This window comes from Arachis ipaensis, chromosome B02 (assembly GCF_000816755.2).
Source record: "Arachis ipaensis cultivar K30076 chromosome B02, Araip1.1, whole genome shotgun sequence".
Lineage (NCBI taxonomy): Eukaryota > Viridiplantae > Streptophyta > Magnoliopsida > Fabales > Fabaceae > Arachis > Arachis ipaensis.
This window is the reverse complement of record NC_029786.2, coordinates 108818136-108830585: the sequence shown is the minus strand read 5'-3', so window position 1 is coordinate 108830585 and position 12450 is coordinate 108818136. Positions and strand designations below refer to the sequence as shown.

The 12450-nt window shown below is 34.8% G+C and overlaps 1 protein-coding gene across 6 annotated transcripts; it reads left to right on the top strand.

Annotated features, from left to right (window-relative positions):
* Positions 2254-6742, top strand: LOC107626509 (VAN3-binding protein). 6 transcript variants are annotated; one of them, XM_021116784.1, is made up of 8 exons: positions 2523-2659; positions 3311-3418; positions 3608-3668; positions 4524-4986; positions 5070-5306; positions 5404-5453; positions 5678-5735; positions 6034-6742. In XM_021116784.1, exons 2-8 carry the CDS (start codon positions 3363-3365, stop codon positions 6264-6266), a joined length of 1158 nt encoding a protein of 385 aa, XP_020972443.1. In that variant the 5' UTR covers positions 2523-2659; positions 3311-3362; the 3' UTR covers positions 6267-6742. The 6 variants fall into 6 exon arrangements, with proteins under 6 accessions (XP_016184898.2, XP_016184896.2, XP_016184897.2 ...); XM_021116783.1 differs by having other exon boundaries at positions 2525-2659; positions 3308-3418; XM_021116785.1 differs by having other exon boundaries at positions 2559-2659; positions 3299-3418.

Here is a 12450-nt window from a genome sequence, read left to right as displayed (position 1 = left end):
GCACAAGTACAAACATTATCCGGCTCTTCACCATTATTATTTACCAACCCTTGATAGCCCCACATTCGCATATCTATCCATGATATATATTTCCTCATTGATCACATTCAAATGAATCAGGCCAAAGAGACACGTTACAGCATACAAGGAAAAATATCATCGAATATATATGAATGCAAGATGAGTGATTCATGGTCATCAAGCTTTAATAAAAGGCTCAAGTCTCTGAAGATCGGATTTGATACGATAAAACGTGTCTTAGTGCATGAGAACGAGTGAGAGTAGAATCATATAGAAGTCACACTTGATACTTATCATTAGCATGCAAGTAATAATTATTTAGCATGCAGAATAAGAAGAATGAATGAAGGCCATATATAACCACATAAAAGGGTCTTATGAATTATTTACAAAAAGCTGCAGCTGTTGCTGCTTTAAGTTCTATGCATCATGACGAGCTAATTTAAAGTGATCAGCATTCACTATGCATGTGTATGTAAGATTCATCACAGCATGCATGCCCTTTGCTCCGATCCGATCCTGTTCATTACAAACAACACCAGGATTGTTCGGAACATGCTTCATAATAGCAACAACAGTATATATGCATTAAAAGACAGCAATGTTTCACTCACTCACTCACTACCTCGATCAGAAGCAAAACAACCAGTACGTACATAGGAGATAGGACACAAATTTAAAAGTAAAATGAACAGACCCTATGTATATAATATATATAAGTATAGGCGCGCGGCTAATTAATTAACTCTAATCCAGAAAGGGTTAACTATATGCCCCTTATATATAATTGTGATTACGGATGGCCGAAAACCAGCTCTTCAAAAACATGTAACAGAATTCAATTTACATTCAATTTCAAGTAGTGGGTAGAAATTAAATAAGATCATGAATAATATAATTTATTTGAGTCATCAAGCACAACATACAACTTGAAAATCTTCTGTTATTATAAATATATTATACTAGCTAAGTAGCTAGTGTGTAAAAAAGAAACATGTAAAATAAAATGATTGGTATATAGGGAAGAAAAGGGTATGTGTGTGCAGACATAAGGTAGCAGAGTAGCAGCAGTAGTAGTGAAGCAGATCAGAGTAGGAGGCAGCAGTGGTGATGAGTGGGGTGAAGGCGCGGCATTGTCTCAGAGTCTCAACAGAGAATATGGTGCCGCGTACGGTTTATTATTCTATGGACATGGATGGACCCATTTACTTGTTATTGTTTTTATTACTGTTCAGTCCTTAGCTTCATAATTCAACTATCATATTACTGCTACCATGCCTTGTTCCTTTTTGTCTTATGCCTTAATTATGCCTTATTCCTTATGTTTATCTCTCTATTACATTGCAAAAGACAAATATCTCATCCATCTTCCTCTACCATCAGTCCGTCACCCTACTCATTCTCGTTTATATCATTTTTTTCCTGTTAATATGAGAAATTAAAACTTAAAGATAGATTTGAATATACATAAGAAAATAATAAAAATTAGTAAAAAAAAAAAAATTGTGTACATCTAAAACTTGAAAATTTGTATACAGAGTCTAAAAATTGCACATCTGAAATTTATGTTAACTAATTATTGCATGTTTTTGTACTACATTTTACAGATTTATCCTATTTAAACTATGTCAACTTATCGTAATTTGTTTTTGTCTTAAAAAAAAGGGTAAAAGTGTGAAATAGAAATTTGAAGAAAGTACAAGAAATAAAATCACGTGTTATTACTTAAAAAAACTTTTAGCTAAATAAGCCAAATTGAAGATATTTTTCTTTATTTGATCTAATTGATTGATAACGTTAAAATAAATAAAATCGTTTTCACTAATTATTTATCTTATTGTTTTTAGAACCTAAATTTAAGGATTCAAGTCTACACATCCAAACTATGTTAAGTTGTAAATAACTAACTTACAAGCCAAAACATCTAGCCCATTAAGACCTATAGGCTATATTGTTTGTCCATTCAAGCAATTTATTTTGCTCCTTCATGTTGCTTTTTTCTTTCCTTTTATACCAGAAATTCTCCATCTTTATATCTAAATTTTATACCTTTACTAAGCCATACAAATTACAAAGACATAAAGTGTAAGATGCTATGATTCGAGACCCTTTTGTGTGTATAAGCTTTGATTAATTAATTGAGTATCCGACTTGACACTCTCACTCACTATAAAGCCACAGAAGAACCAATATACTCTTCTCCAAAACTCTTCAGTCTTCATTCACACTTTGCTTTCTACCTTTTGCTCTCTCTATCTCTTTTGCTTCTCAAAATAAATTTTAACAAAAAATGGAGAAAGAAAAACTAGAAACACAAGCATGGAGCATGTTGCTGAGGCAACCTGAGACACCACAAGACCCTATGGAGTTCTTGTCTCGTTCATGGAGTGCCTCTGCTCTTGAAGTGTGTAAGGTTCTTTCCCCAGCTCAACTTCCAGCACCACCTTCTTCTTATAAGGCCAACAACAACAATGGTGGTTGTTCTAATAATAATAATAATAATCATAATTCTATGCCTATACTTGAGGACATTGCTGGTGAAGCTGCTGAAGAATCTGCCATTGTTTCTGGCAACCCTTTTTCTTTTGCTTCCTCTGAGACCTCTCAGATGATCATGGACCGAATCATGTCACAGTCGGTATGTTCTTTCTTTTGCTTTATTAAGGATGTTAATTCAGTTTCAATTCATTCATGTATATAACATGTTTTGCTGAAAATAGTAGAATCACCTCTCAACTTGATTCGTAGGTTACAAACCATAATTTGAAAAGAAGTACTAAAAAGATGAAATTTTTTTAGAAATTATTTTAGAAATTTTAAGCCAAACATAGCCTTAATATACGCTCATCTTCTACAACAACTCACTTTCCTTGTTTCATGCGACTTTACTTTTGTTTTCACTTTTTACTTGTTGTCTCTTTTTGATATTTTCTGTTCTGTTTTCTCTAGTGGTCCAGAAGCTTATTTGCGTTCTGCAGGGTCGGTCTTGTTGTTCAGTTTCTTACCAAGCTTTCATTTTTCTGTTAATTTTGAATGCAAATCCTCCTCAGTAAGCTTAAAGTTCCATTTTTTCTTATCTGGGTCATCTTGGAAAAAACAGAACCATTCCAATTTTCATTTAGCTTCCATTTTTCTTGTCTTAAACAGCTTATGTTGAGTTATTCTTTAGTGTGTAGACTACGGAGTGTTTCATGTTTCACTATAGTTAGTGAGCAGTTTATATGTTGAATTTTAATTCAGAAAAAGAAACTGAAGCAATTGGTGCTTGTTGTTTGAGTTTGGTCAGCAGGAGGTGTCTCCAAGAACCTCAGGGAGGCTATCTCACAGCAGTGGCCCTCTCAATGGCTCCCTCACAGATAGCCCTCCAGTTTCCCCAACTGAAATTGATGATTTCAAGGTAAGCATCCTTCTCTTCATTTTCATCTTTCTCTTTCTTTTTTAGCAATAGCAATAGCATGAATCCCATATCAACCTAAACAAGACACAGCCATGTTGATTTGTTTTGGCTTTCTTAAGGAAAGGAAAAAATAAAAGAAATATTTTTTGGGTACAAAGCACGAGCACTGACCAAACTGTACCATGTTAGTTCCAGCTTTCTCTGTAACCACAAACAAACTTCGATGACACTCGGAGGACAGTACCCACAGGTTCTCTCTGCATTCTTCACTACTATACTAACACTAACAGACAAACAAAAAGTAGAAATTGAAAATGTTCTAGTTTTGGTTGCTAGTTAAAAAGGCTAAGCTTAATTTAGCTCCAAATGATTAGCACAAACAACAATTTTTAGAGGCGAATTTGTTAGTAATTGATTTTCTGGGGACTGACTTGATAATACATTAATAGTTAAAGTATATCGAAGATTGAGAGAAAAAAAAAAAAATTCCTTTTGAAGACTAAATTATTGGCATTTCTATCTAACATGACAAAAATTTGGTGTTACCATTTGTCTTTATTGCTGCTCTTGTTAACAAAAGTTGGGGAGGGAACAAAGAAAAGAAAAGAAAGAACAAAATCTCTATATTTGTTTGTTACATTGCATCTCTTATCATGATTGTCTAAAACCTCTGTCATTCTTCCTGATTCTGGTCCCCTCATCCTACTGTGAAATTGGTTAACAAGATCCCACCTTGAACACCAACCAAAACTGCTCCCTTTGAGTCCAAAGTTCAGCCCACAAGGGGATTCAAAATTCGTCTTTATTCGTCTTTAGCACTGGCACACCAATCTTGTTACCCATTTAGTCTCCCATATCAACATTTGCACATTTTAAAGAAAACTAAATAATAAAAATTCCTCACAATTAAACAACAGCAGAGTGAAATAAAACACATCTAGTGTAAAGGTTTTTTATTATTATTTTGAATGGGACATCTAAGCTTAAGTTATCATAATAGAAATCAATCTCTCAATAATTCATAGTAGAAAAAGAAAAGAAGAGTACATTGTGACTCGCGGAAGGAAGACATAAAACCTAATCTTTATTAAAATCATATATGCAGTGTAGCCGCTCCAACAACAACAGCCATAATAGCAACAACAACATCACCAGCCTGAGTAGTCAATACAGGGCTTCCGCCACCGGTGGCGCCACCGTGGCAGCAGGTGGTGGTGGTGGTGGCAAGACGGTAGGAAGGTGGCTTAAGGACAGGAAGGAGAAGAAGAAGGAGGAAACAAGGGCCCACAATGCTCAGCTGCATGCAGCGGTTTCGGTTGCTGGTGTTGCCGCCGCTGTTGCAGCCATTGCCGCCGCCACAGCTGCCTCCTCTGGGTCCGGCAAGGACGAGCAGATGGCCAAGACAGACATGGCAGTGGCGTCTGCCGCAACGCTTGTTGCGGCTCAGTGTGTTGAGGCCGCAGAGGCTATGGGGGCTGAGCGTGATCACTTGGCCTCGGTGGTTAGCTCCGCCGTGAACGTAAGGTCCGCCGGCGACATCACGACCCTGACGGCTGCCGCGGCAACAGGTATGCATATAGAAAAGCATTGTTATGAGATTAGAATAACTTTTCTTTTGTTGGATTTTATTTAATCGTTGAATATTTTGCAGCTTTACGTGGGGCTGCCACGTTGAAGGCAAGGGCGCTGAAGGAGGTTTGGAACATCGCTGCTGTAATTCCTGTGGAAAAGAATGCCCCTGCTGGTGGTGGTGGCGCCGGCGGAGGTAGTAATGGAAGCTCTAATAGTAGCTTCAGCGGTGAGCTTGTTCCTGAAGAGAACTTCTTAGGCATCTGCAGCAGAGAATTGCTGGCAAGAGGTTGTGAACTCCTAAAGCGCACGCGCACAGGTCAGCATAGCATAGCATGGTTTTCTGTCTTCTGTCTCTTACTGAATTCCATGCCATTCCATTCATGCATGTGAATATGTCACTTGATTTGTCGCAGGCGAACTTCACTGGAAAATTGTGTCTGTTTACATTAACAGGATGAACCAGGTTATTTCTTTTTCTTTTTTCACTCCTCAAATATTCCACTTTAATTATTTGGACATCAATTAGACTTTGTAATGATTAGAATCTTAATAATGAGGGGGCTAGTATGAACAAAAGTTGTCATGTTATGGCGCCTTAGCTTTGATGCGATATGCTAAAGGATCCACCTTTGCTTTAGTTTCCTAGAAATCTGTAATTTTAACTCTTTGGAAGCTCTTTTTGTGCAGGTTATCCTCAAGATGAAGAGCAGACATGTTGCTGGGACCATCACAAAAAAGAAAAAGAGTGAGTCTTTGAATACTCTTGTCCCCTCACTCGCTCTCTCTCTCTTCACTAATTATCTTTGACAGATTCTTGAGGGTGGGTCTAATTCCATTTTGGGATTTGTGAAAGTCAAGCTCTTTAAAGTTGGAAAAACATCAAAACTCTTCTTTTTTAATTCCAACCCACTTTTGAAATTGTGTTCTATTATTTCGAAATTATGTTAGGAATATAAAATATAAAGCACTTCGTATTATGTATGTATAACTATAATAATGTTCAACGAGTAAGCATTCTTTTTCCCTTTTGCAATTTTGGACAGATGTGGTGCTTGGAGTGATCAAGGATATGCCTGCTTGGCCGGGCCGCCACTTGTTGGAAGGGGGCGAGAACCGCCGCTACTTTGGGCTGAAGACAGTGATGCGTGGCGTTGTTGAATTTGAGTGCAGAAACCAAAGAGAATATGATGTTTGGACTCAGGGTGTGTCAAGGCTTCTCTCCGTTGCTGCAGAAAGGAATGGTAGAAACAGAATATGTACTTCTGTTGGATTGTGAGGGATAATAAACAGATTTTTTTGGCACTTGGGAATGGTAAAATCTTATTGATGCATGGTATTATTGGCGGGCTCTAGATCAATTTGTAAAAAAGGGTGTAAATTTCTAGTTTATGTCAGATGGGGTTTAGGTTTAGTTTGATATTGGGATAACATACATTAGTACTTTGATGTATTTATTTAATTTTTTTTAAATTAGGAAAGCATTGCTATTTAAGCCAAAGTATGTGAAGACCATGTGAAACCTTGTGTTTCTTTCACTGAGATGGAAAGAAAAGTAGTCAAAAGAAGAAAAAGGAGTCACATTTGGATTTGGGTGAAGGTGTAATATTGAAGATCGATAAAGACATAACATTATTCTATTGTGCTTTGTTTATTATACCATACATGTTGGTTTGGGATTTCTTTTTCTTTGTTTTCTAGGATTGGATCCCGAGACATTGTTTTAAGGTTGATGATGATGATGATCTTGAGCCATCACTATCTTGGATTACTTCCTTCCACTTTGTGAATTCTGTTTGCATTAAAAAATTTGAGATCAGGAAAAAAGAAAAGAAAAGAAAAAGTGATCCAAAGGTTAAAAGAAAAGAAATCATTGATTTTGTTTTAGTACAGTAAGCCATAAGAAAATTGGAGCCCTGAGGTCCTTGAATTAATTGGAGCCCAAAATAATACTCTTCTAAACCCGTACGATAAGTATTTCTGAGCTTTTGCTTCCTAGAAACTTCCATTAGGAAAGTAAGCAGCTTTCAATACTTGAACGCAAACTGCATTCGGCTGCTTGATGGTCTTCTAAGCTTGTTTAGCCAAATAAGCAAGGTTTTGTGTTTCCCAATCCTTAAATCCAAGCTCATCATCTCTCTTGCTTGCTGTAATTGATTTCCATCCCGTTTAATGTATTCTTCTTTCCTTTCTTGCTCTAGAGCTCAACTTCTTACAACACTCATAGAGTCATAGCATATGTTTGTATTTTCTGTGAGACTGTCTTTGTAAGAATTTCATTCCCAACTTGATTCAAAAGCTTTTCATGTCATCACCCTTTCTTCAATCCATGCCCAGGCTCTTCTTTTGGGTCGTCTCCATCAAGCTGGAAGTCTTACATATTTTTCTGATGAGTCCCAAGCTGGCATTTCCAAGACCTTTTCTATACTTACTCTTATTTGAATAGGAACTTAGTATATGAAGGTAATACCTGATTTAGCTAAATTTATTCTCGGCTTTGATGCTTTTATATCTCTGTTCAAAATTGTGGTTATCTAATATATTTATTCCTCCCATGCCTTCGCAAAGATAATAAATCATCTGCGAATAGCAAAATGTATAATTGTTGGAGCGGAGAGAGATCAGTCTAGAAATGATGTTGTTTCTCCTGAACTTCTTCCATTCAAATTGTAAGCATTTCCTCGACCATAATAAATAAGCAGTGAGACAGTGAGTCGCCTTGTCTTAGGTCTTTGTTGGGGTTTAATTTTTCGATTTTGCTAGGTAAAGAATAAAAATTGTGAACATCGTGAATAATGAGTCCATATTAAAACAAATAAAAAAAATAGTTCATAATTGGTCCCACCCTCACCAGCCAGCTTCAGCATCATCGAGCTTCTTCTCCATCAAGAACATCGATTTATAATAAAAATAACCATCTACATTCTTAGTAAAATAAACATAAATTTTATTGTATCTATTTAAATTCAATCCAAATTAAATAAACATTTACCTTAGAATAAAAATAACCATTCACATATCTAGTAAAATAAACATCCAACAAATTTTATTATATCTATTTAAATCCAATCCAGATGTTTATTTTTCCTACAAATAGAATGTTTATTTTTCATGCAAATGAGATGTTTGTTCTTAATGTGAATCACATCCGAAAAAAGGAAAGAAGAAGAGGAAGAAGAAGAGGAAGAAGAGGAGGAGGAGAATCACGACAACGGAGAAAGGATGATGACGAGACAGCAATAGCGCTGCCCAAGAATCGCGAGGCAGCAGCATCAGCGCCTGTGGAACACGAGATAGCCGTAGTGGCGCATGGAGAACGTGCATGATGGCATCACTCACGCGGTAGCAGCCGACAGCAGCAACTTGGACGACGAGATTAACGGATTGATGACTCCATCAATGGTTTACTCTCCAGTGGCTTTTACCGAGAATTACAGCGCCTCGGACGACAAACCGGCACGACGCAGCAGCAACTCTATGAGAGGAAGCGCGAAAACAACGGTAGCAGTGATGGGCGGGTGGGTTGGAGGCGTGTTGGGCTGAGCGCCGAAGGGGGAGACGTGTCGGGCTGACCGACGGAGGTGGAGGCGTGTCAGGATGAGCGGCAGAGGGGAAGACGGTCGAGATGAACGACGGTGTGAGTAGAGAAGGGGGAGGAGAGTTGAAATGGAATGTGAACGTAATGTGACGGTATATTAAGAGGAGGTTACGTTGCCTAACCTTAATAATTTAAATTTAAAAATGGGTTATTCTAATAAATTGAGCATCTGATTTTAATAATGAATTTAATCTTTTTTTTTTAAACTATTGTTCATGTTGTTCAACATTTACATTATTTACCTGTATTTTCTCTTAAATAAAAAAGAGTAAAATATATTTATTATTCTTAAAGTTCGTTAAAAATTTTAAAAATACCACTAAGTGTTACTTTATTCCAATTTTATTCTAAAAGTATTCGATTTGCATAAAATATATTGTTGGCAGCTAATTTTAAAAATAATTATATGACCAATTCAGTAACAATTTTATAAGAACAACTTTCAACACAAGTAAATCAGACATAGTTATCATGCAGTATTGCTGAATTGGTCTTAAACTTTATAAAAATTTAGCTATCAAGAGTATATTAGATAAAAATAAAAAACGAAACCCATTTGCTCTCGATGCCTTTAGGTAGCCTTTAGTTACTGTCCGTGTTCCTTTAAGACATAGACACGATAACACACATCCTTCATTTGGTTTGATGAGACACAAAAATTTGATAGATATGAGAAGACATAGATGGACATAAATACACAAAATTTATGTACCACCTACAAATTGAGACACTAAGACATAGACACAAGACACTGATTTCTTTTCCTTTAAATTCCAATTTTAACCCTAAATCTTACTAACGTTTTTCTTCCTCTCTCTCTTTTCCTCTTCCCTCTTTCCTCCTCCATTTTCTTCTGCCTCTATCATCTTTCCTCAATCATTCCTCCCTTTGCTACTATCTTTGCCGCCACTCTTAGCGATTCCTCAAGATCTGTCGTCCACCACTGAAATAGTCACAACACCGTCGCCGTCCAACCCTTACGAGTAGCAAGTCGTCGCGCCATCGCAGAACCGTCATCGTCCACCCTCGTGACCTAGCAACTCACAACGCCGTCGTCATCCACCTCTCGCGGCCTACGTCTTGCAGTGTCCACACACGAACACTCGTGTGCCGTGTTTACTCGTCTTCCTCTGTTTCATAATTACCATTGCTTTCCAGCAATTCGCCGTCGTCATTGTCTTCTTCTCCCCTTCTATTGCCATCATTCTATCTCTTTCATTTTCTTGATTTTTTAATTTTGATTGTTATTGTGATTACTAGCTATTTTTGTCAATTTTTTTTAGATAAACAAATAATTATTGTCAAGAAATTTATTTTAATATTTTTTGTTAATTATAAACGATGATGATAATAATGATGATGGTTGTTGTAGATATTAAAAGTGGTGGTGGTAGGCCTGTAGTGGTGTTTTTGAAAAGGATAAATTTAGTATTTTGATATGATAGAAAGTGTATTGTTATCTATATTATTATCAAACACAATTAAAAAATTATGTATGTTTATGTATATGTGTTATTATCTCTTTATATTTTTGTTTATTTTGTTGTGTTTTTATTACCAAACGAAATTTTACGATTTTGCTATCACCCACAAGTAAATCCCTTCAAAATGTTTTTTTGAGAATTAAGAGTGCTGACAAAAAGAAAATAGATGTCATTGAGAGGATAGGAGTTTGTTGAAGCTAAAGTCTAATATATTTGAAGGAAGGAATATATTTTTTAAGAGTGTGTTACATTTTATAATTTAAAATATTTTGTTTGAATATTAATACAAAGAATTTTATCAATTTTATTTATTTATATGGAATATTTTGTTTAGTTAACAAAATAAAAATACTTTTATGCATGAACGAAAAAATCCCTAAAATTTCTCTTTTCTTAAAACTTGATTAATAAAACAAAAAAGAATTTAGAACCAAACTTGTCAGATATATAAATTGTCTCATGTTCTCTTGTTGTATATACAAACAAGATATTTTAAAATTATATAATATTTTGAATTTTCAAAATTTAAAAATATTTTATTCAAACACATTCTAATATAAATGAAAAAAAAATAACAATTTTTTAAACGAAATTTCACATATTTTATTAGAGTTCGTGATAAATAAAAAACAATTAAAAAAGTGTTATATAGAAATTTAAAATATAAGGAATGTTTCATTGTCCAAAATGATATTATTTATATGCTTATATGATAGTAATAAAATACAACAATGTAAATATCAAAATATATAGATAATTTTGTTTTATTTCATACTAATTATTAACACAAGGATATAACATGTTCATTGTTTGCTATAATAAAAATCTAATTGATATTTTTAGGAACTAATTAATTTTAGGTAAAAATTAATGTAGATCTAATTATCATTTTACTCTTTTTGAAAAGTTAAAATTTCAATTGTTGCATTTTGCCTATTTTAAAACTCCAACATTAAAAGCTACAAATTATTATTATGTCAAAGAGTAAAAATCTAAATTTATTTTGTTCAAATAAAAATTTTAATTGAGAACATTGGATCTTGCATTTAAATCTAAATTAAATCTTTTTTTATCTGATAACAAAAATATCTCACTTTCGTTACTCAATGGGACTTATGCCTAGAAAAAATAATGAAACTAAATAGAGATATTTTTGGAAAAGAGACTCATTTCTCATATCAGTTGAAAATAAAATAGAAATCTTATTAGAGAGACTCATACAAAATAAAATGAGCAGCATGATAGTGTCCTAAATTGACTATTTCATTAGTGCAGTTGTTACCTTCTCTAAACATATGTTGTAGAATTATCGTCCAATCCTAGTCAGTTAATGTCCAAAAGATCATTACAATAGGTGCAACAATGCAACATGAGAATTCTGAATCCCTCAATCCCATTCTGATAAAACTCCAATGCAATTCTAGAATCAGATTCCATCTGAATGCAACTATAGCCTCGTTGATGCGCAAGGGGCAACCCAAACAAAATAGCCCAAAGCTCTGCCATTATTATTGAGCAAACTCTCAAATTTGCACTAAAAGCAAGCATAAATCTATCTGTGGTAATACCACAATAAGCTGTTAAGCCCGAGCCTTTCATTGAACCATCTATATTTTATTTTGAGCCAGTGTTTTAATGAGGTTGCCACACAACTTGAATGATGAAAAATTCAGCCACACATCTCTTACTCTTACTCACTAAATTCATCTCCATTTGATATTCCATTGCAAGACAAAGACGTCTATGGAAGTAAGCATCCAAACTCTCATGATGATTCTAAAAAATCCATCCAATCTTCCAAGCCCATAAATCATATCAAGTTGGTACAAAAGGAGGGGCCAAAGCACCCCATTAAAATAGCGAGTAACTTCTTTTAAGTTGCCTTTGATCCAATCTAGAACTTGAGAATTCAAGAAAGAACGGTGAAGGTTACTAATTTTAGTGCTAATTCAAAGACTTTTCAGAATCAAACAATCGCGAAGGACATGAAACACTGATTCCACCTTGCCAACACACACCTCACAAGTAGGTCTATAGTTGAATGTTTTCTCATCCTTTCTTGGTTTGTTAGGAGGGCCCCACTATATGCCAAACAAAGAAAATATCGAACAAGTTGTGGACATTGAAGCTTTTATACCACTTAAATGCAAAATTGTTCATATTCTTACCACAACTCTTTATGTAGATTACCAAAGAATGTGTTATCTTAAAAATATAAACTACGAAGATATTCCTTCAAAGCATATTAGAATATTATGTTTTTTTTTTCTCATAATATGCTAAAAATTTTCAATATTTCAAACTCTGGTCTTATTTATAAAAGAAAAAAAATTAGCATAATTCACCGTCCTCTAACCAAACACAAAAATATCTTATTTATA